Raw genomic sequence first — 27,158 nt, forward strand, 5'->3', positions numbered from 1 at the left:
CTCTGGGGAAGCCGCTGAGAGATGTACTGTTCTAAAAATGCCATTTGCAGCAGGAAACAACAAATTTAAAGTATGGATGAGCTGTTGTATATGGACCTTGGTGTTTTAACCCATTGATAGCTGGAGTTTTGGCAGTAGAATGGAGCAGTGAACATTGTGGCCACACTGTAATTACATGCTGAATACATAGTGACTATTATGTGTCAGCTAAATTGGACTGCATGACTAACATTGTGAGCACTGTAGTAATCAGTACAAGAATTGAACTTGTTTCTAACATGTCTACTTGCCACAATTAACATCATAATTGAGAGAACGGATGAAAGTTTTCAGCCTATATTTATGACTGGTCAATGAATACATTGTTTCAAGTCAGGTTCTGCAGCTTTTACTAACCAATAGGAACTATAAGTTTACAACTAATCTAGTGATTATGGCTACATACTGACTCAGTGGCTAATTAGCTAGAGAGATTTTTATTAGGTCTCTTTATAGAATTATATGGTTACACCAGTCAAGTGTATTATGTTTAATTGTATGTTTGTGATTGTAATACATGTTTAATAAATTTACACTTTGGATGGACAGCGCTTCATTTTTCCTATTTATAATTCTTTGATATGAGATGAGGCAGTGACCTCCAACTGAAGCTGCATTTAATCCATAAACAGTATTATATTGAAGGTTCCTTAATATCAGCACACAAATCATCTATGTTATAGTGTCAGTTTAGCTCCCAGGCCCAAATGAATGTTTTTCATATGGTGAAGGGCAAAATACTGGATATGGCCTTACTAACTGGTAATGCTAATAATGGTATACCAAATATTTTGAGAGAAAGAAAGAATTTAATTATAATACTTCTGTATATAGGGCCCAATTCAGACCTGATTGCTCATCAGATTGATTGCGATCAGATAGTAGCTGCCCGGACAGAGTGAATACCCGCCCTGTGCGAGTCTGTATACGCCTTTGCGAAAATCACTGCGAGCGCTGGTCAGCTGCAAATCCGTTCACAACTTACTCACCATCAAATGATTTTTCCAGTCTGTGCAGTCTGTATGTAGCCCAGGGCCTATTCCTACAGTGCAATAGAAACAGGCTGATCGGGGCTGGAACTGACGTCACACACCCTCCCTGAAAACGCTTGGGCATGCCTGCATTTTTACTGACACTCCCAGAAAATCGACAGTTAGCACCCTCAAACGCAGACTTCTTGTCAATCAACTTTCATACGCCTAACGATTAAAAAAGACACTGGAATTTTTTGCAGTTTGGCTTTCGCGTGCACACTACGATCCGTACGCATGCACACATTTGATCGATAATCAGCTGCCTTGCAAATTCGACCAACAGCAATCAGGACTGAATCATGCCCATAATCCGCAGAAGAAAGCCCTTTTTCTAAATGGAAAATTAGACTGCTAGCCGGGAACAGATGCTCTTTAAATGTAAAACTTACTCAGTATTCTGAGAAATGATGGCTTGTTGCCTAGATGGAAGGTCCCCAGTAGCCAATATTACAAATAAATAGCTCATCTTGCTGGAAAAGTACACCATCCATACAACTGACTTAACCACTGATATATGGTTTAGATATTGGCATGGTGGTCATTACCATATGACAATGACTGATTACTAGATAATTGCTATCAACTGTAAAAAGCAAACAGAAAAGTGTACAGAGGTGGCGAAGGCAAAATAATCAGCAGCAGCACCTGTGGTCATCATCTTCCTCAGAAGCACCTGCAATAACTGTAGGCAACATTCTGAATGTCCTAATCTTCTTACACTAGAACGTTATAAATGTGATTAAAAGTTGACAAAAGCTCAGGGCCACAGCAAGTTGATTGTATAGCAATCACAACTGGGCAGATATCATGGGTATAATGCATCAGGGCCCTCTCATCCACTTAACAGTTTTAGCTCACATTCACAATATTATTGCAAATAAATTTGTATTGAAGTTGTTGGCACTTTCATTGATACATAATCCAGAATATGTTACAGTATATTCAGGTTAAGAGCTAGTGAAAAATATACCCTACCAGAAGGAATAGTTCTTTCCAAATGACTGTGAGGCTACACAAGTAATAAAAAGCCACAAGCCCTATGTCATAAAACATTTCTGACTCTTCATATAGCTGTCATATAAACTTAGCAATGGAAAATCATGAAAGATTTATGCTCATGAGGGTTCCAATGCAGTCATTAGGAATGATGCTACTATGGCTCTGATAATCCCTCATATTCCTGCCTGAGAAATCTTTAATCAGCACACAGTACATAAATACAATGACGAGGAGGCTTTTGTTAATAAGGGAAAAGCTGCAGTAGCTAGCAATGTTTGACAAAAATTCAAATAACCAATAAAATGAAACAATGTTTAAACAGACAGTACAACAGGAAAAATCAAATGGGAGATAATGGGCCTGTGTCTGAGTTTTATACAGACACATAGTAACATAGTCACATAATAACATAGTAATTGAGGTTGAACATGTATGCTGTATCAAGTTGAGTTGATTTTACTGTACTTGCTGAAGAATGTTTTATAACTAGTTAGCAACTATAAGTCATGTTACACCCGGATTAACAATGTCAATATTTTAAATGTTGTAACCTTGGATATCCTTTTCAATCAGAAATTCATCCAATCCTTTTTTAAATGCATTTACAGAGTCCACCATTACCACTTTCCCTGGCAAGGAATTCCAAATCCTTATTGCCCTAACAGTAAAGAACCCTTTCCTCCGTTGCGTAAGGAATTTTTTTTCCTCCAGCCTCAACAAGTGCTCACGTGTCCTAAACAGAGTTCTTTTAATAAATAATTCCTCTGATAGCTCCTTGTAGTGCCCCTTTATATATTTGAAGACATTAATAATGTCTCCTCTTAGACGCCTTTATTTCAGTGTATACATATTCAACCTAGTAAGCCTTTCCTCATAATCCAGTCCCTCTAGCCCTTTAATCAATTTAGTAGCTCGCCTTTGAACCCTTTTGAGTCCACCGATATTTTTTTTATACAGTGGTGTCCAAAACTGAACACAATATTCCAGGTGCGGACGTACCAATGATTTGTACAGCAGCAGGATTACATCCTCATCCCTTGTCTCAATTCCCCATTTTATGCACGCTAGCACCTTACTTGCCTTCTTTACTGCGCTATGACATTGTATGCGGTTATTAAGCTTATTATCAATGAGTACCCCTAAATCTTTTTCCAAAACTGTTACCCCTAGACTTTCCCCATTTAATATGTAGGATGCAAGTTTGTTTTTAGTCCCGAAATGCATAACCTTGCATTTTTCTATATTGAATCCCATCTTTCATTTAGACGCCCAGATTTCGAGTTTAGATAAGTCATTCTGCAGGGACTCTACATCTATTTCTGAATTAATTACCCTATACAGTTTAGTATCATCTGCAAAGATTGAAGTTGTGCTCTCCAGGCCTATTTCTAGATCATTGATAAATATGTTGAACAGTAGTGGCCCGAGTATGGACCCCTGTGGTATTCCGCTGACTACTGGTGTCCAGCTTGAAGACTTCCCGTTGACCACTACTCACTGTACCCTGTTGTTCGCCAGTTGCTTATCCATGTATAAACAGTTTTTCCTAGGCCAAGTTCCTTTAATTTGATGATTAGCTTCCTGTGAGGCACTGTATCGAAGGCTTTTGAAAAATCTAAATAGACCACATCCACTACTTTTCCTTGGTCAAGATTGTTGCTCACTTCCTCATGAAAGTTAACTAAGTTAGTCTGACATGATCTGTCCCTCACAAACCCATGCTGGTTCTTGCTAATAATCTTAGTAGTCTGCAGATACTCCTGTATGCTATCCCTTAGAATTCCTTCCAATATTTTCCCCACTATAGCTGTCAAACTAACCGGTCTGTAGTGACCCGGATGATTTTTTAATCCCTTTTTAAATAATGGTACTACCTCTGCTATACGTCATTCCTTCGATACCATGCCAGAGCTAATTAAACTATTTAAAATCAAGTATAGGGGTCTTGCTAGTTGTGACCTAAGCTCCATAAGAACCCTCGGATGAAGTCCGTCCGGGCCAGGTGAATTATTAATCTTTATTTTGCATAATCTCTCCCGGGCTACTTCCTCACTTAAACAAGTATCTAACCACAAATCCTTACTGTCACTATCGCTATGCACTACTCCCACCGTCAGCCATGTCTGCACCATTTTGCCACAGCCGCATCTGCATGTTATGCTAATTCTTCTGACGTTTTTTTTTTTTTCAAATGCTGAGACACCCACTTGCAAAGTCTTGCTGCTGTGTAAATACGTCTGGGTAAATTTTTTATATGCACCATCGGATGTACAATCGGACACACCATGCAAAATTGCCATTGTCCTGCGGCAGGTGCAGTTTCTCCTTCTGAACATGGCATCCGTTGTGACTAGCTGTGTCTTTTGATGTAGCCGCTGTTAGCAACAAGTGTGTACAATATAATATTCTCAATCTGCGCTTGCAAACAGTGGCAGCCTGTGTGGTCATGAATAGAGCCTTCTCCAGACCCCTAAATGTGACAATTTAAAACCAAGATGTGGCCACTCGTGGCACTACTGAAAAAACCTCTTAGGGAAAAGGTTTAGACAAAAAGATAAATCAGAGAGTTTTCACCCTTATATCAACCCACTTTTCACATGGGATGTCACAATCCACTTTTCACATGGGATGTCTTATCCTGAAACTCAAAAAGAACAACACAATGTGCAAATAAATGATTGCAACCATAAGGACAAGATGTTTTATTGTCCCACTCACCTAACAAAAGATGAATCAGCATTTATCGCCTCTTAGGGTCAACAGGAAAAGATCTTCATATAACTAGAGCTTGTGGGGAAAACCCCCCGAATATAGTGCAATTTTATTTGAACAACAAACAAATGATTTAATGAAAGCATTCACATAGACACAAAACACATATCGCATGTATCACCAGTCCTCTGGTTTTTTCCCCCAACCAGTCACGTCTATCCAAACAGCATGGAAGTCCTTCCAAAAGAAACAGATGGAGACTCCTAGTTCCGGATACTGGAAAGGCTGAAAGAAGTCCTCCCAGTGCTGCGTGGTTATGGGGTCAGATAAACAACAAGTACCTTTTATGCTTAAACGCGTTTTCGGATATGATATCCTTCCTCAGTGAGATCCGTGCATGTTTCTGTCTATAAGAGTAAAGAAAAAGTAATAAAAAAAATGATGTTCAGGTCCCGCCCAAAAGCATAACCAGCCCAGGACTCTTTGAGCCAATCCTGGTTGACAAAATACAGGGGAAAAAATTGAGTAGGGTTCACCGTAGTTAAGCAACCAGCATTACCACCCTGGCTAGTGCTGCACAGTGCTGGTTTTAAAAATACGGGGGACCCCTACTTCTTTTGTCCCCTGTTTTTTTGGAACCGGTTCAAGAGCCCGGTGCTGGATCTTTAAAGATGGGGAACCCTACTCAATTTTCCCCCCGTTTTTTTGCAAACAGGACTGGCTCAAAGAGCCCGGGGCTGGTTATGCTTTTGGGGGGACCTGCACGTTGTTGTTTTTATTTACATTATTAACTCTTTGTTTACTTTTACAGACATAGGCATGCACAGATCTCACTGATCTGTGCATTCTTCTGTCAATGTCGCCAGCCAGAAGCTGGTCTATTTATTGTCGATTTTTTAGTAATGTTTTAGGTGCAAGTTGTAAACTCGCATCCTATTACATTGCCCGAGTTTGTATGTTTGCAAAGACAAAACATCTGGATGCGAGTTTAGGGATTGCAAATTTTTAGACTGCAGGAAACATGCAATTTTGATGTTTCCGCATCCCATTACAGTGGTTGACTTTACAATATGTGCGAGTTTAGCGCTAAACTCGCACATTTGTGCAAAATTGCACCACAGTACATTTGGCCTATGGTATCAGAAATGTTTGAAATTTCTGGCCAGTGACAGGGAGGTGGCCATTCAGATGCACAAAGATAGTCCTTCTTATGGTTTTGTTATGGAAGTGTTGTGGGAGTAAGGGAGGCCAATCCCGGGCCATTTTTTTCAATCCCGGGTATCAGGATTGAAAAATGGTCAATCCCGGGATTCCAAGGATTGACTTTTCCCTATGTGTCTCGCCCCGCACCCACCCGCCACACACACATAACTAACCATACACCGTGGGCAGGCAGGTGGGGAACATTGGTCTCTCATGGTGGTCAGCAGCGGGTGATGGTGGACGGCGCAGCGTGAATACCACCTGTTTTTGGCCCTAAATCCCCGGATCCCACCGATCCTGGGATTAGCCTCCCTAGTTGGAAGTGTTGCTGAACTGGTTGTAAAACTCTGAATCTTAATAGCTCACATTGGAGGCCATACTCTGATGGAAAATATGCACCTTGCCTGGGTTGGTAAAAGCTTCAGTGGTAAGACCAATGGTTGCATCCAAATATCACCAAGCGTTATTACAGTGTCTCAGTCCTTGTACATTTAGATGTACACTTATACACCAGGGGAAGGGTGTATAACATAAGAGCACTAGCATAAAGTGACTATGGAAAAAGATGCTAAAGCCAGTGATTGATAGTTATTAACAGTAGCACCCAATGACCCAGTGGCCTGAGAAGGGATTAGAGTCAGAATGTACTTGAGATATAACTGGGAGGTGAACTAGAACTAGATGAGAAGGGAAAACAGAGGAAATAAGAGTTTGGGGTGAACTGGTAGGCTTGAATGAAAATGCAAACATGCATACTAAGGGCGCATTTTTAAAAAGTGCAAATTAGTAAATATTCTGGGAGTGAGGAGTGGCATGGGATACGTCTTGAATGGGGAAAGTGGGAGGGATTAATCAGTATGGAGGCAAGGACAGAGGGCGAGAGTAAGTTTGTACAGAGGTGAAGTCAGAGATGGAGGAGGAATTATTAAGTGTTTTGAATGTTAGAAGCTTACACTGCTGGGGATGTAGAAGAAGTGAAGGCATGAGAAAATAATGCGTATCATTCTAAAGGGCAATGTTTGTATTCAGCAGAACATTGCTGTGATATTCACATTGCAGAAAACTGAATGAGTCTCATGGTGATGATTGTTGGTGAAACAGTTCTTATATTAGCTGTCCGGTTACTTTAAATACATACACATACCACAAGAATCTAGTGTTAGATTGCATGACCTACAGTACTGTGCTAGTCCTTGTTTTTTCACAAACGTAAGTGCATAAGTGCTTCAAAATGAATAACTGCTAATAATATAATAAATAAATAGCTTGGGTGCATTATATTTACTGTAGTTCCAAAGGAATCTACCTCGGATGTCCACATCCATCTGGCTTCCATGAGGCACAGCACCCTCAGAGTCTGGACTGGAGGATGTATTTTCTCTAATACCGGCACTCTGCAGGCTTTCGTAATCTGCCATCTACGAGGTTTGGTGCCAGGACCTGGGCACAGTCCCAGCAGTGTAGCAATCTAGAGTTCACTGGACTCAGCTGCAGTAATTTGAGCTACTTCTGAGTTCATTAGAAACTTTCTGGAGCAGCAAGGTCTTCCGGCTTGGGAGACTCAACAGCCAAAAACAATTGGGGCCTCAAGTGTCGGACAGTAAGACACCAAGCTTGGGGAACTCTGGTACTGGCACTCTTCAATACTTTGGAGAGGCAGCTTAAACCTATATACTATAGTGTATACAGTATTTGGGAAGCGGTCTCCATACCCGGATGTCACAATACCGACGTTGGAATCAGGGCCGATGCTAGGATGTTTGGCACCTCCCTGCAAACTGTAAATTTGCGCCCTGTCTCCCATACTTAAGAGAGGGACAGTGTGCATCGAAGGCACTTGCAGCAAAAAGGGTTGTGGTTTCACAAGGAAAGGGTGTGCCCACACAGTTGTACCCCTAATTTACATTACGACACACAGTAGCACAATCTAGTTCACATTACACTGCATTCAGTGCTCTTGATTCATATTACACTACTTTACAACACACAGTAGAGCCCCTTCTTCAGGTCTTAAAGTACTCCCCTCCCATTAGTCGTACCCGGGCTGATAGTAGAGTGTTCGACGCCCTCTGCAAACTACAAATTTGTGCCCTAACCCCCATATTGTCTAAAGCAACAGTTACATGCTGAAGGCACACGCTGCAAAAAACAGGTGTGGTATCACCAAGAAGGGGCATGGCCACACAATATCAGTGCGCATATACACATACCCACAGTAGCAGTGCCATTCATACACATAATAATGTCCAGGGTAGCAGTGCCGCTTATACCCATAATAATGCCCATGATAGCAGTGCCGCATATACCATGCCCACAGTATCAGTGCCGCTTATACACATAATAATGCCCATGAGGGCAGTGTCGCTTATACACATGCCCACAGTATCAATGCCGCTTATACACATAATAATGCCCATGATAGCAGTGCCACTTATACACATGCCCACAGTATCAGTGCTGCTAATACACCTGATAATGCCCATGATAGCAGTGCCGCTTATACACATGCCCACGGTATCAGTGACGCTTATACACATAATAATGACCATGATGGCAGTGCCGCTTATACACATGCCCACGGTATCAGTGCCGCTTATACACAAAATAATGCCCATGATGGCAGTGCTGCTTATACACATGCCCATGATATCAGTGCCGCTTATACACATAATAATGACCATGATGGCCGTGCCGCTTATACACATGCCCACGGTATCAGTGCTGCTAATACACATAATAATGACCATGATGGCAGTGCCGCTTATACACATGCCCACTGCATCAGTGCCGCTTATACACATAATAATGCCCATGATGGCAGTGCTGCTTCTACACATGACCATGATATCAGTGCCGCTTATACACATAATAATGACCATGATGGCAGTGCCACTTATACACATGCCCATGGTATCAGTGCTGCTTATACACATAATAATGCCCATGATGGCAGTGCCGCTTATACACATGCCCACGGCATCAGTGTCGCTTGTACACATGCCCACGGTATCAGTGCTGCATGTACACTTCACATGGCCACGGTATCAGTGCCACTTATACACATGCCCATGGTCACAGTGGCGCTTATACACATAATAAATGCCAACCCCCACTTGCCTCGGGTGTCACTGGTGTTTCCTATTAGTGTCTGCACGGTTCCTGTCTCCTAGCTGCGTCGCTGGCTCCTCTTCCCATGGTTTCATTCATGCCGCAGCCTAGCACCATCGGAGGTGGACTGGGGAAGGTAGGCTAAGGGAGTCTGTCAAAGTCTAGTGCCGCCCACCCCCTGATCTATTAGTATTGGAGCCGCAGCTCAGTTAGGAGGCAGTACTTCCTGGCAATCACTGTAGAAACCAAGGTTTTCAATGTGTTAAACTCACTGTTGTGAGTGTCAGGCTGCCTTGAACACAGACAGCTCCTGTGCTTCAGCATGTAGAGGGGGAGGGTCCAGAAACCTGAGTGCACTGCAGAGAGAAAGGTTCCTTTCTTCATATCACCAGCTGCAGCAGGAACAGAAAGCATCAGGGAAGGGATACTTCTGATAACCCGTGTGGACAGAGTTTCAGGCTGTTAGTGAAACTCCTCCTCCGTGTGCTACTGTGAGAGAAGGAGGGAGGAAGGGGTAGTGAGATCAGTGAGTGAACTGGAGCTTTATGTTGCCGCCCGGCGCCGCTGCCTGCAGTCTGACAGGAGCAGTGGCAGCCGGCAGCAGGGTCACAGAGCAGGGAGAGCGCCTCTCCAGCCCGGCGCCTACCTGCTTTGCAGACTCTGCTGAGCAGGTAACTCCAGGCCTGGTTGTAATCCTGACTAGTGGGGAAATACTGACTTCACAATCCCAGCGCCACAGGCTTGCCTCCCTCTATGGGTGTCCGCAATACCCATAGAGGTAGAATAAATCCTGCAGTGTGGCGAGCGCAGTGAGCCCGCAAGGGCCTTGTTAGCGCTCGCCCAGCTGCCATAACATATATACGGTCAGGATCCCGCTGTTGGTGTACTGACGACCAGGATCCCTACCGACTGGATTACATGCATAATACATAGAAGTTATATGAAATAATTTCCCAAGTTACCTTGGGAAAGGGGATACCCAACCACACTACTAGCGATATAATCCTGCAATCTCTGGGAACTAAAGTGCAAGGTTCCAGTACTGAAACTGGGTTATTGTCAACAACCGGAGGGAAGTTTTCAGTAGTCGCATATCCAGGGCTGGATTAAGGTCTGTCGGGGCCCCATGGCACCAAAATTGTGGTGGTCCCTATTATTAAAAAATATTAAAGTGCTAGACTGGTGATATCTCTTTTGAAATTATAAATAAAGTATTACATGTTTTTTTACATTTTGAAACAAATAACCTGGTACTTCAAGTCAAAAAATAAATAAATAAGATATATATATACATATACATAATTAAATATATACAGATGGGTCCATGTTTATCTTGACCTTTAATAGGATTAACTGAGACTGGGCAGTTGGACTTAATCCCCTGCTGTAATGACTTAATCCCCTGCTGTATTGTTCTCTGTATAGTATTGCAGCTGAGAACAATAGATGAAGGGTTTATGTTAATAAACCATGTTGTGCCTAGGCGCAGCAAACTAGCCAAGATAATCGTGGACCCATCTGTGTGTGTATATATATATATATATATGTTTATATATATAGGTGTGTATCTACCCATTGGCCAGGATGGCACTCGCCAGGGGCGCCAGCCGAGCAGGGGGCGCCGCCCGACGGTGCCACCCTCGGCCAGTGGGTGGAATCGTTTCAGCTGTAGTGTCTGGCAATACCTCCTGTGCCGAGCTGCCTGTGCATTGCCTGGGATGGAGGGCGGGGGATCGCTCAGCAGGCAGGAGCTGGCGCCGGTGTCTGACACCGCAATGCACTACAGGGAAGAAACTGAAAATAAACTACAACTCCAAGCAACCCGTGCTGTCGGGAGCTCCCGGCGGCAAGGGCTGCTGGAAGCTGTAGTTTATTTTTGGTTTCTTAACGTAGTTTGGTGCGGTGCCGGACACCGGCGCCAGCTCCTGCCTGCTAAGCGATCCTCCGCCCGCCATCCCAAGCAGCTCGGCACAGCAGGTATTGCCAGACACTACAGCTATCTGCTGGGTGGGGACTAGGGTTATGTGCTGTGTGGGGAGGCTACGTATGTGCTGGGAGTGGGGGAGACTACTACTATGTGCTAAGGGCGGACTACAGCTATGTGCTGGGAGGGGGATGGGGACTATAGCTATGTGCAGGGAGGGGGACTATGGCTATCTATGCTTGCCGGGAACTATTGTTATGTGATGAGAGGGGGGTGGGGACTACTGTATGACTGTGTTGGGAGAGGTGGAGACTACGGCTATGCGCTAGGGGGACTACGGCTATTGCTTGGGTAGGTGGGGGCTATGGCTATTTACTGGGAGGTGACTATGGCTATGTGCTGGTAGGGGGGTGGGGACTATATGTCTGTGGGGGCTTATCTGGCACTGTGGGGGCATATGTGTATCTGGCACTGTGGGGGCATATCTGGCACTGTGGGGTCATATGTGTATCTGGCACCATGGGGGCATATCTAGCACTATGGGGGCATATCTGGCACTGTGGGAGCATGTGTGTATCTGGCACTGTGGGGGCATGTGTGTATCTGGCACTGTGGGGCATATGTGTATCTGGGACTATTGGGGTCATATGTGTATCATACCCCCATGTGGCCACGCCCCATGTGGCATATGGCCACACCCATTTTTTGGCGTGTGCACGCAGAAGGTGCAAGCACGGTAGCACTAACATTTTTTTTTCTACTTGCACCACTGGGTAGTGCACTGCACATCTTTGCACTACAATTTGATTATACTACCTGTCCTTGGGTGGCATTGCCTCCTCAGCCAGTCCAGGCATTGCTGATATCTCCTCAGTGTTATAAGAATTACTGTGTGGGCATAATGTGTAAAGGGAACTGCTACTGTGTGTGCATAATGTGTATAAGGATTACTACTGTGTAGCGTAATTTGAATTGGGGGAACTATTGTATGGTCATGCCCCTTTCCCACAAGATCATGTCCCTTTTTTGCACATGCACCTTCTCTACTTCAAATATGGGGGGCGCCAGTCCCTTACTTTGCCAGGGGCGCCTGGACCCCTAGATACACCCCTGTATCTAGGGGTCCAGGCGCCCCTGGCAAAGTAAGGGACTGGCGCCCCCCATATTTGAAGTAGAGAAGGTGCATGTGCAAAAAAGGGACATGATCTTGTGGGAAAGGGGCATGACCATACAATAGTTCCCCCAATTCAAATTACACTACACAGTAGTAATCCTTATTCACATTATGCACACACAGTAGCAGTTCCCTTTACACATTATGCCCACACAGTAATTCTTATAACACTGGTGCATGCTAGATATATTATTCATTTGTGAGTGCACTGGTGGAACAGGGTGTTACTTTTAGGCCAGTACTCTAAACGATGTGTGCTCCTTTGCTTTGCTCACATTAATTAACACCGCCACGGCCCAGGGAAACACTGCGGATGACTGACGAGCCGCCGAGGAGCTGGGCCGGGCATCTGACCTCGCTCAGCTCAGCTCCGAACTGCCACATGATGCGATGCAGCTGCGACTCTCTACAGTCACAGTCTCACGAGATTTCACGTCATCACCTCATGAGTCTGTGACTGTAGTGATGCTCCTCATCAGCTGCTGTAAGTAAACAACTGTGCTGATGAGGAGGACTATATAGAGGTTTAATGTAGTAGCCAGAAGCCGGGTATAGTGTGTGAGGGCCCATTTTGTGTCAGGGCCCAGGGATGACTGCCCCTGCCGCCCCGCCTATAATCCGGCCCTGGGCAAATCCGAGCTTTCAACTCAACAGTTTCATGCTCAAATAAGACACAGGGCTCACCTTCATGTGATGTTCTTCCTGGCTGAGTGCAGCTCCACGTTTGTCCTGGGATACATCATTGTTTAATAATAGTTTAAAACCCCCATATAGGAGCAATCCCTAGCAACCTTTTCAAAATTGGGAAAGTCAACTAACAAGTGAGCGTTCAATCGGGATGCATTTGTGTGATCGCTGGTCAAATTAACGACACTGGGATCCCAAACGCTGAACAGCCCGTTGGTCAGCATGCCCGCCAACAGGGACTATACCCACTCCTGGGTTTCCACAACACCCATAAAGTGGGAATGGAAGCCTGCAAAGGGCTTGATTGCGGTCCCCCCCCCCACCGCCAGCCATCTAAAAGCCGGGATCCTGGTGTCAGTATGGTGACCTGCAGTCTCCAAACCGCTTGTAACCTGAACCCAACCAGTACAGTCTATCCTTTGGGAGTCATTTCTTAGTGAGGTCTGTCAGGGACCGCTGTGATAAAGTAAGGGACCAATAGCAAAACTCAGTTTTAAGGACTGTGACATCCATCTGTGGGTGTCTTGATTTGATCGCACAGGTAAGATAAGAGCTAAAAGATCTAATGCTGACTAATGTTTTAATTTTAGTGAACTGTAAGTGAAATGATTGATTTATATTATTTTCCTCCACCATTCCTCTAAAGCCAAGTACACACTAGCCGATGTGTGTACCCGGTGACATTGGTGGCTGAGAGTGGGGGAAATGCTGCAGCATGGCCCTCGTTAACGAGGTCCTCCCTCACCTGGACTGTTTAGACTAGGGAGGGGTCACTAACAATGCGTGGGAGCGCGCATTGTTAATGATATTGAGTGTACACACTAGACGAGATAGTAACATTTTGAGCAATATCTTTAACTTTCTCATCTAGTGTGTATGGGGCTTAAGACTGTACATTCCCCTAAGACTGTACACTGTGCCCAAGTTCTGTTGCTAAACTTGGGCACACTAATCTTGGGCCATTCCTATAGGTGCATGGAGGCCAGGTGAGCCTTTACAATTATCATGTTACTTATACTGTATAGCAGTTATAAATCGTGTACCGTTAGTATTGTACTTGAAGCTAACTGTTATCTATTTCTCATTATAGCTTCATTCAGATATGGATGAAGGAGATGGCTCAATCAAATACATTCTCTCTGGTGATGGGGCAGGAACCACATTTACAATTGATGATACTACAGGTGACATCCATGCAATACAAAGACTGGATAGGGAAGAGAGGTCTCAGTATACCCTCAGAGCCCAAGCTCTTGACAGAAGGACTAACAGGCCCATGGAGCCAGAGTCTGAATTTATAATAAAAATCCAAGATATAAATGACAATGAACCCAAGTTCCTTGATGGCCCATATACAACATCTGTACCAGAGATGTCACCAGTTGGTAAGCATTATATCCTTGTTTGGTTATGTCCTATTGTTGTTGTTGTTGTTGTTGTTGTTGTTGTTTTTGTTGTTGTTGTTGTTTGTTTAGTTTTTTTTTTTTTTTTTTTAAATCTGGATCTGGTTAGATCTATTGACCCAACAGTCTTAACCTTTCAGAATAATGGGTACATTTACTAAAGTGAGAGTTTATAGAAGTGGAGATGTTGTCCATAGCAACCAATTCTACTTATTATTTATCTATCACCTTCTAGAAGATAATAGCTAGAATTTGATTGATTGATTGATTGATTGACTGATTGCTATGGGCAACATCTCCACTTTTAAATACCCATACTTTAGTAAATACAGATGTAGCCACCTTTATCTTGAGTGGCTGAGGCGTTTGTCCCGATCGAGCATATGCAGCGTAGGGAGGCGCGCCTAGTCACAGAGAGGCGTAGCTAATCGCACGGAGGCAGACAGAGCGTTTGGCGTTACCTTTACGTGTAATACCTGCGATCAGCCACCAGATGTCGCTTTTTACAATCACCACTGAGCATGCGTGTGGTCTCCCGTAAAATACAATACTTAAATATATAATAAGGACTACTTTACTAAGGCGTCTCATTACGCTGCATACAGTAAATACTCATTACGCTGCATTATTTAATACAGTACTGTATATACGACACAGACGCAAATAGTACAGCATACAGTATATGATCCATCTACAATACTTTATGAATACTGTATGTGAGCGTCCAAGTCCCGCAGACAAAACATAAAACCAGTAGTGTACACTGTCGCAAATGGATGTGTGTTAGAAGTTCACTATTGCCTCTCAAGATTAGGAATTTTGTACAGTATGTTATCGTCCTAATCCCGTAGCCATTACAGCATAATCAAAACCAATGGATTTATACATTTGTCTGCGGCGAAGTGGTGAAGTGTTTCGCTTCCTATACTCAGAGTCCTGGGTTCGATTCCTTAAGTACGAATGCATGTTAGTTTTTTTCAGACACTTTATTATTTTTTTTATTTACATAAACCAGGGCAAAGCTGCATGAGCGGTTCTACTGTTAAGGTTCTATGCTCCGTACAGTACACATACAATTCTGTAGCTGGGCAGACTCAATAGAAATGGCTACCACCTATGACTCCTTGCCCCACAGAGGCCCTAGGCTACGGAGCAAGTAATAGTCCAGATTGTACAGACTATGGGGCAATGCTGAAGGAGCGTCACAATCCCCTAGCTAAAACACACAGTATGCACATTATGGTACACCGGACTCGATCGCATAGCACACTGGCAAAATGGCCGCCGCCCCTGAACCCTTTTGCAGGCTATGGGGCAATGCTGAAGGAGCGTCACAATCCCCTAGCCAAAATACACAGGGGCGATGGGGATAAGCTACTGTAGGATTGCATACAGTATTACGGTACACCGGACTCAATCGCATAGCACACTGTCAAAATGACCACTACCCCTGAACCCCCACCTCGTGGCAGGCAGCAGTCGGGTATGGAGTGAGAAATGGCATAAGTTGTGCAGGCTACGGGGCGATGCTGAAGGAGCGTCACAATCCCCTAGCCAAAATACACAGAGATAAGCGAGGTCTATGCACATTACAGTACGTTACACCGGGCTCGATCGCATAGCAAACTGACAAAACACAAGTTTTACATAAAGCAGGCCAAAGCTGCTGGAGAGTTTCTACTGTAAAGGTTCTATGCACCGTACGGTACACATACAATTCTATAGCAGGGCAGACTCAATTGAAATGGCTACCGCCTGTGACTCCTACAGTAGCTCCTAGGAGGCACTCAGCTATGGAGCAAGTAACAGCACAGATTTTGCAGGCTATGGGGCAATGCTGAAGGAGCGTCACAATCCCCTAGCTACAATACACAGGGGCGATAGGGATAATCGAGTGGCTGGAGGGGGTGTCCCCTTGATTTAAGGGGTCCCCACTCCTCCAGGGTACCCCGGCCAGGGGTGACTAGTTGGGTATTTAATTCCATGGCCGCAGGGACCGGTATAAAAGTGTCCCCCGGCTGTGCATTATCTGTCCAGCTAGTGGAGCCCGGTGCTGGTTAAAAAAATAGGTGGAACCCCTATGCTTTTTGTCCCCCAAGCTGCAGGAGAGTTTATACTGTAAAGGTTCTATGCACCGTACGGTACACATACAATTCTATAGCAGGGCAGACTCAATTGAAATGGCTACCGCCTGTGACTCCTAGCTCCTACGAGGCACTCAGCTATGGAGCAAATAACAGCACAGATTTTGCAGGCTACGGGGCAATGCTGAAGGAGCGTCACAATCCCCTAGCTACAATACACAGGGGCGATAGAGATAATCGAGTGGCTGGAGGGGGGGTCCCCTTGATTTAAGGGGTCCCCACTCCTCTAGGGTACCCCGACCAGGGGTGACTAGTTGGGTATTTAATGCCACGGCCGCAGGGACCGGTATAAAAGTGTCCCCCGGCTGTGCATTATCTGTCCAGCTAGTGGAGCCCAGTGCTGGTTCAAAAAATATGGGGAACCCCTACGCTTTTTTGTCCCCCTTATTTTTTGCACCAGGACCAGGCGCAGAGCCCGGTGCTGGTTCTAAAAAGATGGGGGATCCCGTGTACATTTTTTCCGTATTCCTGCCGGAATTCGACCGCAATTGCATATACTGTACCCCTTAATGTCACTGCTTACAGTATACAGTATTTAGACATGAGCTTGTGTACAGTATCTGTCATGAGGTGCTTTTTTCACTGACACTATAACTTTTTTCTATTGTAATATACTGTACAGAGGCGGCAAACTAGCCAAACGGGAATAATCAGCTTCTGCTGAATAAAATGAGATGCTACAGTACATGCCTATATTCTGTGAGTGACTGCGGCTCTATGAAATTAAATCAGAAAATGTAAATATGAAATGCATTACTAATGTGTGGCATTACTGTACTGTATGTGTATAAGGTGTACTACAATATTTTCTGGTGTAACATAAGGAAAGGGCACTACTGCATGGTCTAATGCAGTGGTTCTCAAACTCGGTCCTCAGGACCCCACACAGTGCATGTTTTGCAGGTAAACCAGCAAGTGCACAGGTGTATTAATTACTAACTGACACATTTTAGAAGGTCCATACAGTAGGTGGAGCTAATTTTTTCACTTGTGATTCTGTGAGACCTGCAAAACCTGCACTGTGTGGGGTCCTGAGGACTGAGTTTGAGAACCTGTGGTCTAATGTAAATAAAGATGAATGTGGTGGGGTGTAATGTGAATAAGGGGCAATACTGTTAGGAGTAATGTGGTACTATGATATGATGTAATGAGAATAAGAGACACTACTGCATGATATAATGTGAATAAAGTTGCAGTACTGTGTTGTGTCATTTCATCTTCGGGTATTATTGTGTTACCATGCCCCTTCCCAGCAAGAACATACTGTACACTGTTTTGGGCTGGCACTAAATGTGCACATTGTTCTTATTTAGATTATAGGGGGTAGGAGCGACAAAATGGGTGATGGTGCTGGGAAATGGGTGCAGGGTTAGAGGCGGAACTACGTAGCATCTATGCAAGAGGGCATCAGCCAAAATCTAGCCTAGGGCATCATGTTGGTCAGGTATGGCTCTGATAATACTGTATACTGTACTCTTACTGTACTTTGCATTCAATACAGATACTGTTTGCACACAGGTTTTACATGAATCATTGGCAATGCTGCAGGAGTGTCTCATTAGGCAATCTAAAATATACCACGACTATGGGTGGGGATACAGTAGGGAAGTTCTGTCACCATAAGCTGTCTGCTGTGTATAGCATATTTCCATCTGAGATGCATTTGTGTGTTTGTAATAAGAAAAAAACATTTTACTGTACATTTAGTGGATACAGTATTTCTCCCCCATAATGACGTATCATACTGTACAGGTACCCTCATGTACTGTACCGTACCATACTGTAAAATTGAATATTTATTGGAAAAGCATCAATATTAATGTAAAAAAAAGTATTTATGACAACATCCGATTCCATGTACTGCACTGATCAAAATGTACAGTACTCTTATTCAGGACTTATAAAACTGAAAATAACTGTTCATACACATCAATAACATTACTACTGTATAATATTCTACATTAGTTTATGCAATAATCAGACAAAGGCAATTTTATAATTTTTTTTAATAATGCACCAATTTTAAATTTTAAACAGAAAATACAGTACAGAACTACATATTTGTGGCTTGACCATTTCTTTCGACTACAACAGGTAATACTTTATACAGGTGATTTATATAATTATTACAATGTTCAGGTGTGAGTACTTCTAGCCAAAATTTATTTATCCCATCCAACAGTTGCTGTTTTGTTGTTGGCTTCGCAACACTCCTAATGTACCTCTTCAATTGAGCCCACACTAATTCGATTGGGTTCATGTCTGGTGATCTATATAAAAAAAAAAAAAAAGCGTATAGAAAAAATTAATGACATTACAGTAAATAGAGAAAATTAAACATACAATATTGTACTGTTTATTAAACAAAAAAATAAATTTACAGTACTAGAGTGCTATCCAAAATTTTACTTGTACACTGTTGAAAGAATACTCACTCTGGTGGTGTGCGTTCCCAATTCATACCTTTCTCTTCCATAAATTTGGCTGAGGCGGAGTGTTTAGGATCATTGTCTTGGAATATCCTATGGTGAGTTGGGTAATATTTATTCACAAATGGCACCATACATTCCTCTACTATTGTTTCTTGGAAAAATTTCTTATCCATGATCCCTACAGAAATCAAAAAATGTTGTTCATTAATAAGCAACTCCTTTTATTGTGCAGTTACATGTACTCTACAGTACAGCATGTATTTTTACAGAACACAGGCACAGAATAAAGTATAGTACTGTACCTTCGAAAAATAATAGGGGACCAGCTCCTAATCGTGATATGCCTCCCCATACATGGACTTTCAATGGATGCTTTGGGCGTGGTTTTAATGAGATATGGTTACGTTTCCGGAATGACATTCTGGAGAACAGCTCAAGGGCAACAGACGATTCATCTGTGAAAATTACATCATCAAATGTTTCACCACTCTCAATCCATCGCCGTGCCTGTTCCACTCTCTTTTCTTTATTCACATCTCTTATCATTGGAGATATCCTGTGAAGAGCCAAAAATAATGAAATCAGATACAGTTATGAAATTACAGATTTACAGATTACTGTATATACAGTAGACTGTATGTGCAGTATACTGTATTATATACCTACTGTATACATTAAACTGTACATACATTAAGGTACATACAGAGTAATATATATATATACATACTGTACATACACACACACACACACACACACACACAGTATACAGTATGTAATCATCACAAATAAGCCGGCAATGCTTCATTGCTGTCTCTGAGTGCCTATACAGTAGGTATCTCTTTTGGGATAGAATATATACAGTATATACACACACACATACTGTATATAGTATAAAGTACACACTCTGTATAATGATTTATGGCATTGTTATATCACGTATCAAGGGATTATTAACAGTGCATTTACTGTATGGTTTATACTGCTTTCAGTATTTTACCTTGTTGCGCCAAAGGTCCATCCCATTTTCCGTCGCATCCTTCTGATGCTGGTGGCCGATATGTCCAGGTCATACTTGGAATGGAGAATTCGTTTTATTTGCAAAGCAGTACGCTCATCATCCTCATGAGTTAGTTCCTCCACAATTTGTTGCACTCTCCTACAGTACAATACAGTATGAAAAATATGAATTAATGAACAGCACAATCACAGTTACAATAGATGAAGTTTTTTTTTTATTTCCAAAAAATTGTCTATGGTATAAAGCAAGTCATTTAAACATTACAGTAGTGTACAGTACGTACCATGTGCATTTTGTAGGAAATACAAATCTGGGCGTTGTTCTCTCGAATGCATGATAGCGCACCGTTTTTAAAGTGACTATAATGCCACTTTCCTTGAGCCATGCATGGATCTCTTTGATGGTTTTATTTTCTTTTTTCATGTTGGCGATTATCTTGCTCATCGTTTTGTTGATAGTTACTGGCATGTTGTCCAACTATAATTCCTGTATGGAGAAAAAACATTTGTGAATACTGTAGTCTAAAATTTACACATCTGAAAATGTATAAGAGTTTTATGATAGAAGTTAATACTGTACATGTTTACTATCCAGTACCTGATGTTCAAATTTAAGTATTGTATACTGTACAGTACTGAAAATACCACTTCAGTGTTATGGACTGCAATTAGTTTCCTGTATGAAACAGATACAGTACAGTAAATAACCCTCCTTGGAAGTGCATGGGCCCTGTGAGACTTACAGTAGTGTACAGCATAAGGGGCGACTGACATGATGTACAAGCATTACATACAGTACATGTCAGTACTGTATGTAAATTCTTCAATTATTGCCTAACAACAATGCTGCTTACTGTATATTAAATACTGTAGGCCTAGAAATGTGCATCTCAATATAGTAGTTAAAAACACAGGGGCCTATGTGGATAAGCGAGTTCTATGCACACTAAAAATGGCCGCCGACCGTGAACCCCCAGCACGTGGCAACGCTCGGATATGGAGTGAGATACAGTATGGTATACATTTTACAGGCCAGGGGGCAATGCTGAAGGAGCGTCACAATCCCCTAGCTTAATTACACCGGGATAAGCGAGGTCTATGCACATTACGTTATACCGAGCTCGATCGCTGAGCAACCTGACAAAATGGCCGCCGACCGTGAACCCCCAGCACGTGGCAGCGCTCGGATATGGAGTGAGATACAGTATGGTATACATTTTACAGGCCAGGGGGCAATGCTGAAGGAGCGTCACAATCCCCTAGCTTAATTACACCGGGATAAGCGAGGTCTATGCACATTACGTTATACCGAGCTCGATTGCTGAGCAACCTGACAAAATGGCCGCCGACCGTGAACCCCCAGCACGTGGCAGCGCTCGGATATGGAGTGAGATACAGTATGGTATACATTTTACAGGCCAGGGGGCAATGCTGAAGGAGCGTCACAATTCCCTAGCTTAATTACACCGGGATAAGCGAGGTCTATGCACATTACGTTAAACCGAGCTCGATCGCTGAGCAACCAGACAAAATGGCCGCCGACCGTGAACCCCCAGCACGTGGCAGCGCTCGGATATGGAGTGAGATACAGTATGGTATACATTTTACAGGCCAGGGGGCAATGCTGAAGGAGCGTCACAATCCCCTAGCTTAATTACACCGGGAAAAGCGAGGTCTATGCACATTACGTTATACCGAGCTGGATCGCTTAGCAACCTGACAAAATGGCCACCGACCGTAAACTCCCAGCACGTGGCAGCGCTCGGATATGGAGTGAGATACAGTATGGTATACATTTTACAGTCCAGGGGGCAATGCTGAAGGAGCGTCACAATCCCCTAGCTCAATTACACCGTCGAGGTCTATGCACATTACGTTATACCGAGCTGGATCGCTTAGCAACCTGACAAAATGGCCGCCGACCGTGAACCCCCAGCACGTGGCAGCGCTCGGATATGGAGTGAGAGATGGTATACATTTTAAAATACACCGGGATAAATTGTACAGGCCAGGGAGCAATGCACAGGGACATTCATCATTTACGTATATAAATAATTGTAAACCATAAATGAAAGAATTACCGGTCAAATACTGTATGACGAAACTGTGTCAATGAGCTGGAACACGTGAGCCTAGCAGAAGTTTTCAAAGGCAGAAACAGAGAGCAAATTATCAGGAGATTTCGCAAAGGTCGGAGACGATCCACACAGCAAGTCTGCTTACGAGGAAATAGCTTTGCAAAGTGGGTAGCGGGCGGTGACTGAGACGCTCTTTTATTCACATTCACACAAAAGGAATTCTTACCGCTGTGATTGGTGCCAATATAGGCGCATTCATCCCTACACCAATCACAGAGCATACTTTGAATGGTGTTGGTTTATGCCTTAGAGGACTCGGACGCTCGCATTTGTAAAGCACGGTATTTTCCACCGCCTCCTGCTAGCCTATTGCCCTTCCCCCCTGGGAGCCTGCACAGATCATGCAGTAGACAGGGAGGGAATTCAGGTCATGTGCAATACACAAACGCCGAATATCTACTGTATAGTACTGTTTTGCTCACTTAGTAGCGTCAGAATACACTCATTTCTACTCATTGCCGTTGTGCAGTTGCATTTAGCGTAAAGAATCGCTCCTGCAGATGTACTTTGATTTATGTGAAACCTGTGTGCATCCTTCCATTGGATGTATTAGAGAGAAAAAAATTTTTTTTAAATGAATGTCACGGGAACACATAAAAAAAATGGTTGGCATTTCCTTCCCATTGGTGTTTGTTTACAGTATGCCGTAGTGGACTCGGACGCTCATGTAATTGCATTTCAAAGGCACAGTACAGTATTTCCCATCGTCTCCCCCTACCCCCATCGCCCTTCCCCCCTGGGAGCCTGCACAGGGAGGGAATTCAGGTCATGTGCAATACACAAACGCTGAAGATCTACAGTACTGTTTTGCTCAGTTAGTAGCATCAGAATACCCTCATTTCATTCCCGCTGTTTAGTTGCATTTAGCGTAAAGAATCGCTCCTGCAGATGTACTCTGATTTATATGTAACTTGTGTGCACCTTTCCATTGACTGTCTTACAATGTAGATAAAATAATACAGTGTATTATTACAATAAAAAAAAAAGAAGGCACATCACGTCTCGAACCCTGGACCCCCAGCGTGGGAGGTGGGAGCTTTCACCCCTAGCCCACGACGCTTCATGAGAGACTCCCAATTTCATGTGTGAAAGTACTGCAAACAGCGCCCGGCCCCCACCCCATTGGTGTTGGTTTATGCCTTAGAGGACTCGGACGCTCGCATTTGTAAAGCACGGTATTTTCCACCGCCTCCTGCTAGCTACTGTAGCCCTCCATTCCCAGACGCTCATGTATTTTAAAAGCACGGTGTTTATACATTGTCCTGTACATTCTTCCTTTTACACAATTACTGTAGTTGCGTCTCCATACACATACAGTACTCCATACTTTTTCCACCGCCTCCCGTTACGCCTACAGTATTGCCAGAGCTGTAGATCAATCCGCCGCTATACTGTACGATCGAAAGTACTGGATTAGTGGAGCATTAGCCACACAGTGGTGGAGATGTGTAATGCATGATGAGTATCTAGATCGCCTCAACGCGCCTACCTGTGATTAAACTCAGCTATCGCCTTAGCGTGACTAAACGCCCGTCTCGGCGGAGAAACAGTCAAGATAAAGGTGGCTACATCTGTATAGCAATAAGAGTGTGCCATTAATCCAAGGAGTGACTACAAAACCACACTAAGAAAACTAGTGATGTGCGTCAGGCACTTCTCGTGTTTTGTGTTTTGGTTTTGGTTCTGGTTCCATGCTCGTGTTTTGGATCTGGATTGGTTTTGCCAAAACCACCCTTTTGTGTTTTGGTTTTGGATCTGGATGATTTAAAAAAAAAACATAAAAACAGCTAAAATCACAGAATTTGAGGGTAATTTTGATCCTACTGTATTATTAACCTCAATAACATTCATTTACACTCATTTCCAGTCTAATCTGAACCCCCTCACACCTCACAATATTAGGTTAAAAGGTTGCACCGAGGTGGCTGTATGACTAAGCTAAGCGACACAAGTGTACAGCCCAAACACCTGGCCCATCTATAAGTGGCACTGCAGTGGCAGACAGGATGGCACTTAAAAAAACTAAGCCCCAAAACAGCACATCATGCAAAGAAGAAAAAGAGGTGCAATGAGGTAGCTGTATGACTAAGTTAAGCGACACAAGTGTGCGGCACAAACACCTGCCCCATATAGGAGTGGCACTGCAGTGGCAGACAGGATGACAATTAAAAAAAACTAGTCCCCAAACAGCACATCATACAAAGAAGTAAAAGAGGTGCAATGAGGTAGCTGTATGACTAAGCTAATCGACACAAGTGTGCAGCACAAACACCTGACCAGGAATCGCACTGCAGTGGCAGACAGGATGGCACTTAACAAAATATAGTCCCCAAACAGCACATCATGCAAAGAAACAAAAAGAGGTGCTATGAGGTAGCTGTATGACTAAGCTAAATGACACAAGTGAGCGGCACAAACACCTGGCCCATCTAGGGTTGGCACTGCAGTCCCACTGCACTAGTGGTGGATACCAGACACACGTCTAACACCAACATAGCTGTCTAGGCCTCAGTTATCTGCTTTGCAACAGGATGACTGCTGTCATATTTCATCTTCCTCACAAAGGACTGTTGGACAGTCATTTGCTTAGTTGAAGTAGTACAGGTGGTCTTCCGACTTCCCCTCTGGGATGACGATCGACTCCCAGCAGCAACAACTGCAGCGACAGCAGTAGCAATAGTAGAAAGTGGTTCTTGATCTTTCCCTATTTTATCCTCCAAATTTTTGTTCTCCATTATTTTACTGTAGCAGCAAAGGAGAGCATACCTGTACACCACACAGGGCAAACCCTGTAAAAATGATTTGGATAAAATATTAATAACCCCTTTATTTGGAGTAAATAATATACAGGGCAGCACCACTGAGCTTATATGGCAGCACCACTGGACTGAACTTATACGGCAGTGCAACTGGACTGGATTTATACGCCAGTACCACTGGATTTATATGGCAGTACCACTGGACATATACGGCAGTATCACTGGACTTATACAGCAGTATCACTGGACTTATACAGTAGTACCTTGGATTTATATGGCAGTTTCACTGGACATATACGGCAGAATCACTCGGCTGGATTTATACGGCAGTACCACTGGACATATACGGCAGTATCACTGGATTTATACGGCAGTATCACTGGACTGTATTTATATGTCAGTACCACTAGATTTATACGGCAGTACCACTGGACATATACGGCAGTATCACTGGAATAATATGGCAGTATCACTGGACATATATGGCAGAATCACTGGACTGGATTTATACAGCAGTACCACTGGATTTATACGACAGTACCACTGGACATATATGGCAGTATTACTGGATTTATACGGCAGCACCACTGGACATATATGGCAGTACCACTGGACTGGATTTATACGGCAGTATCACTGGACTTATATGGCAGTATCACTGGACATATACGGCAATATTTCTGGACTGGATTTATACAGCATTACCACTGTATTTATACTACTACCACTGGACATATACGGCAGTATCACTGGATTTATACAGCAGTACCACTCGACATATACAGCAGTACCACTGGACTGGACTTATACAGCAGTATCACTGGACTGGATTTATATGCCAGTACCACTAGATTTATACGGCAGTACCACTAGACATATACAGCAGTATCACTGGAATTATATGGCAGTATCACTGGACATATATGGCAGAATCCCTGGACTTATACAGCAGTATCACTGGACTGGATTTATACAGCAGTACCACTGGATTTATACGGTAGTACCACTGGACATATACGGCAGTACCACTGGACTGGATTTATACGGCAGTATCACTGGACTTATATGGCAGTATCACTGGACATATATGGCAGTATTTCTGGACTGGATTTATACAGCATTAACACTGGACATATACGGCAGTATCACTGGATTTATACAGCAGTACCACTCGACATATACAGCAGTACCACTGGACTGGATTTATACAGCAGTATCACTGGATTTTTATGGCAGTATCACTGGACATATACAGCAGTATCACTGGACATATATGGCAGTATCCCTGGATTTATATGGCAGTATCACTGGACATACACAGCAGTTTCACTGGAATTATATGGGAGTACCACTGGACATATAAGGCAGTATCACTGGAATGGATTTATACAGCAGTACCACTGGATTTATACGACAGTACCACTGGACATATATGGCAGTATCACTGGAATTATATGGCAGTACCACTGGACATATACGGCAGTATCATTGGACTGGATTTATACTTCAGTACCACTGGACATATACAGCAGTATCACTTGATTTCTACGGCAGTACCACTGGACATATACAGCAGTATCACTGGACATATACGGCAGTATCACTGGAATTATATGGCAATACCACTGGACATATACGGCAGTATCACTGGACTGGATTTATGCGGCAGTACTACTGGACATATACGGCAGTATCACTGGATTTATATGGCAGTACCACTGGACATATATAGCAGTACCACTTGTCTGGATTTATACGCAGTATCACTGGACTGATACGGCAGTATCACTGGACATATATGGCAGTATCACTGGTATTATATGGCAGTACCACTGGACATATACAGCAGTATTACTGGACTGGATTTATATGGCCGTACCACTGGACATATACAGCAGTATCACATGACTTATACGGCAATATCACTGGATTTATACAGCAGCACAGGAACACCACCACTGGACTGATGTAGCACAACACAGCACCACTGGACTGGACTTATACAGCAGCACTTGACATGTGGCAGCAGAGGACACCACCACTGTGACTGGACTGATTTAGCACAAGACACTACCACTGTACTGATGCAGGACAACACAGCACCACTGCACTGGACTTATACAGCTACAGTGGACATATGGCAGCAGAGGACACCACCACTGTGACTGGACTGATGCAGCATAAGACGCTACACTGGACTGAGCAGCACAAGACAGCACTGGAATCGCCACCCCACTGTATCTCCCGCACAAGCACTGAGGATGGAGACACGTCCTCTCACTACACTCTCCAGTGAAAATGGCGGCAACGTGCGGCTCCTTATATGGAATAGAAAACCCACGAGAATCCGACAGCAGGATGATGACGTTTTGCCTCATTCTGGTT

General features: G+C 43.5%; 1 protein-coding gene across 1 annotated transcript in view; it reads left to right on the forward strand.

Annotated features, from left to right (window-relative positions):
- CDH20 (cadherin 20) overlaps positions 1-27,158 on the forward strand; it is a 770,622-nt gene that overhangs the window by 659,441 nt on the left and 84,023 nt on the right. The window contains exon 5 of the mRNA XM_063922978.1: positions 13,971-14,265. Coding sequence (XP_063779048.1) covers positions 13,971-14,265 — 295 coding nt within the window. The remainder of the gene's footprint in view (positions 1-13,970; positions 14,266-27,158) is intronic.

The sequence above is a fragment of the Pseudophryne corroboree genome, chromosome 5 (genome assembly GCF_028390025.1).
Source record: "Pseudophryne corroboree isolate aPseCor3 chromosome 5, aPseCor3.hap2, whole genome shotgun sequence".
NCBI classification, from domain to species: Eukaryota; Metazoa; Chordata; class Amphibia; order Anura; family Myobatrachidae; genus Pseudophryne; species Pseudophryne corroboree.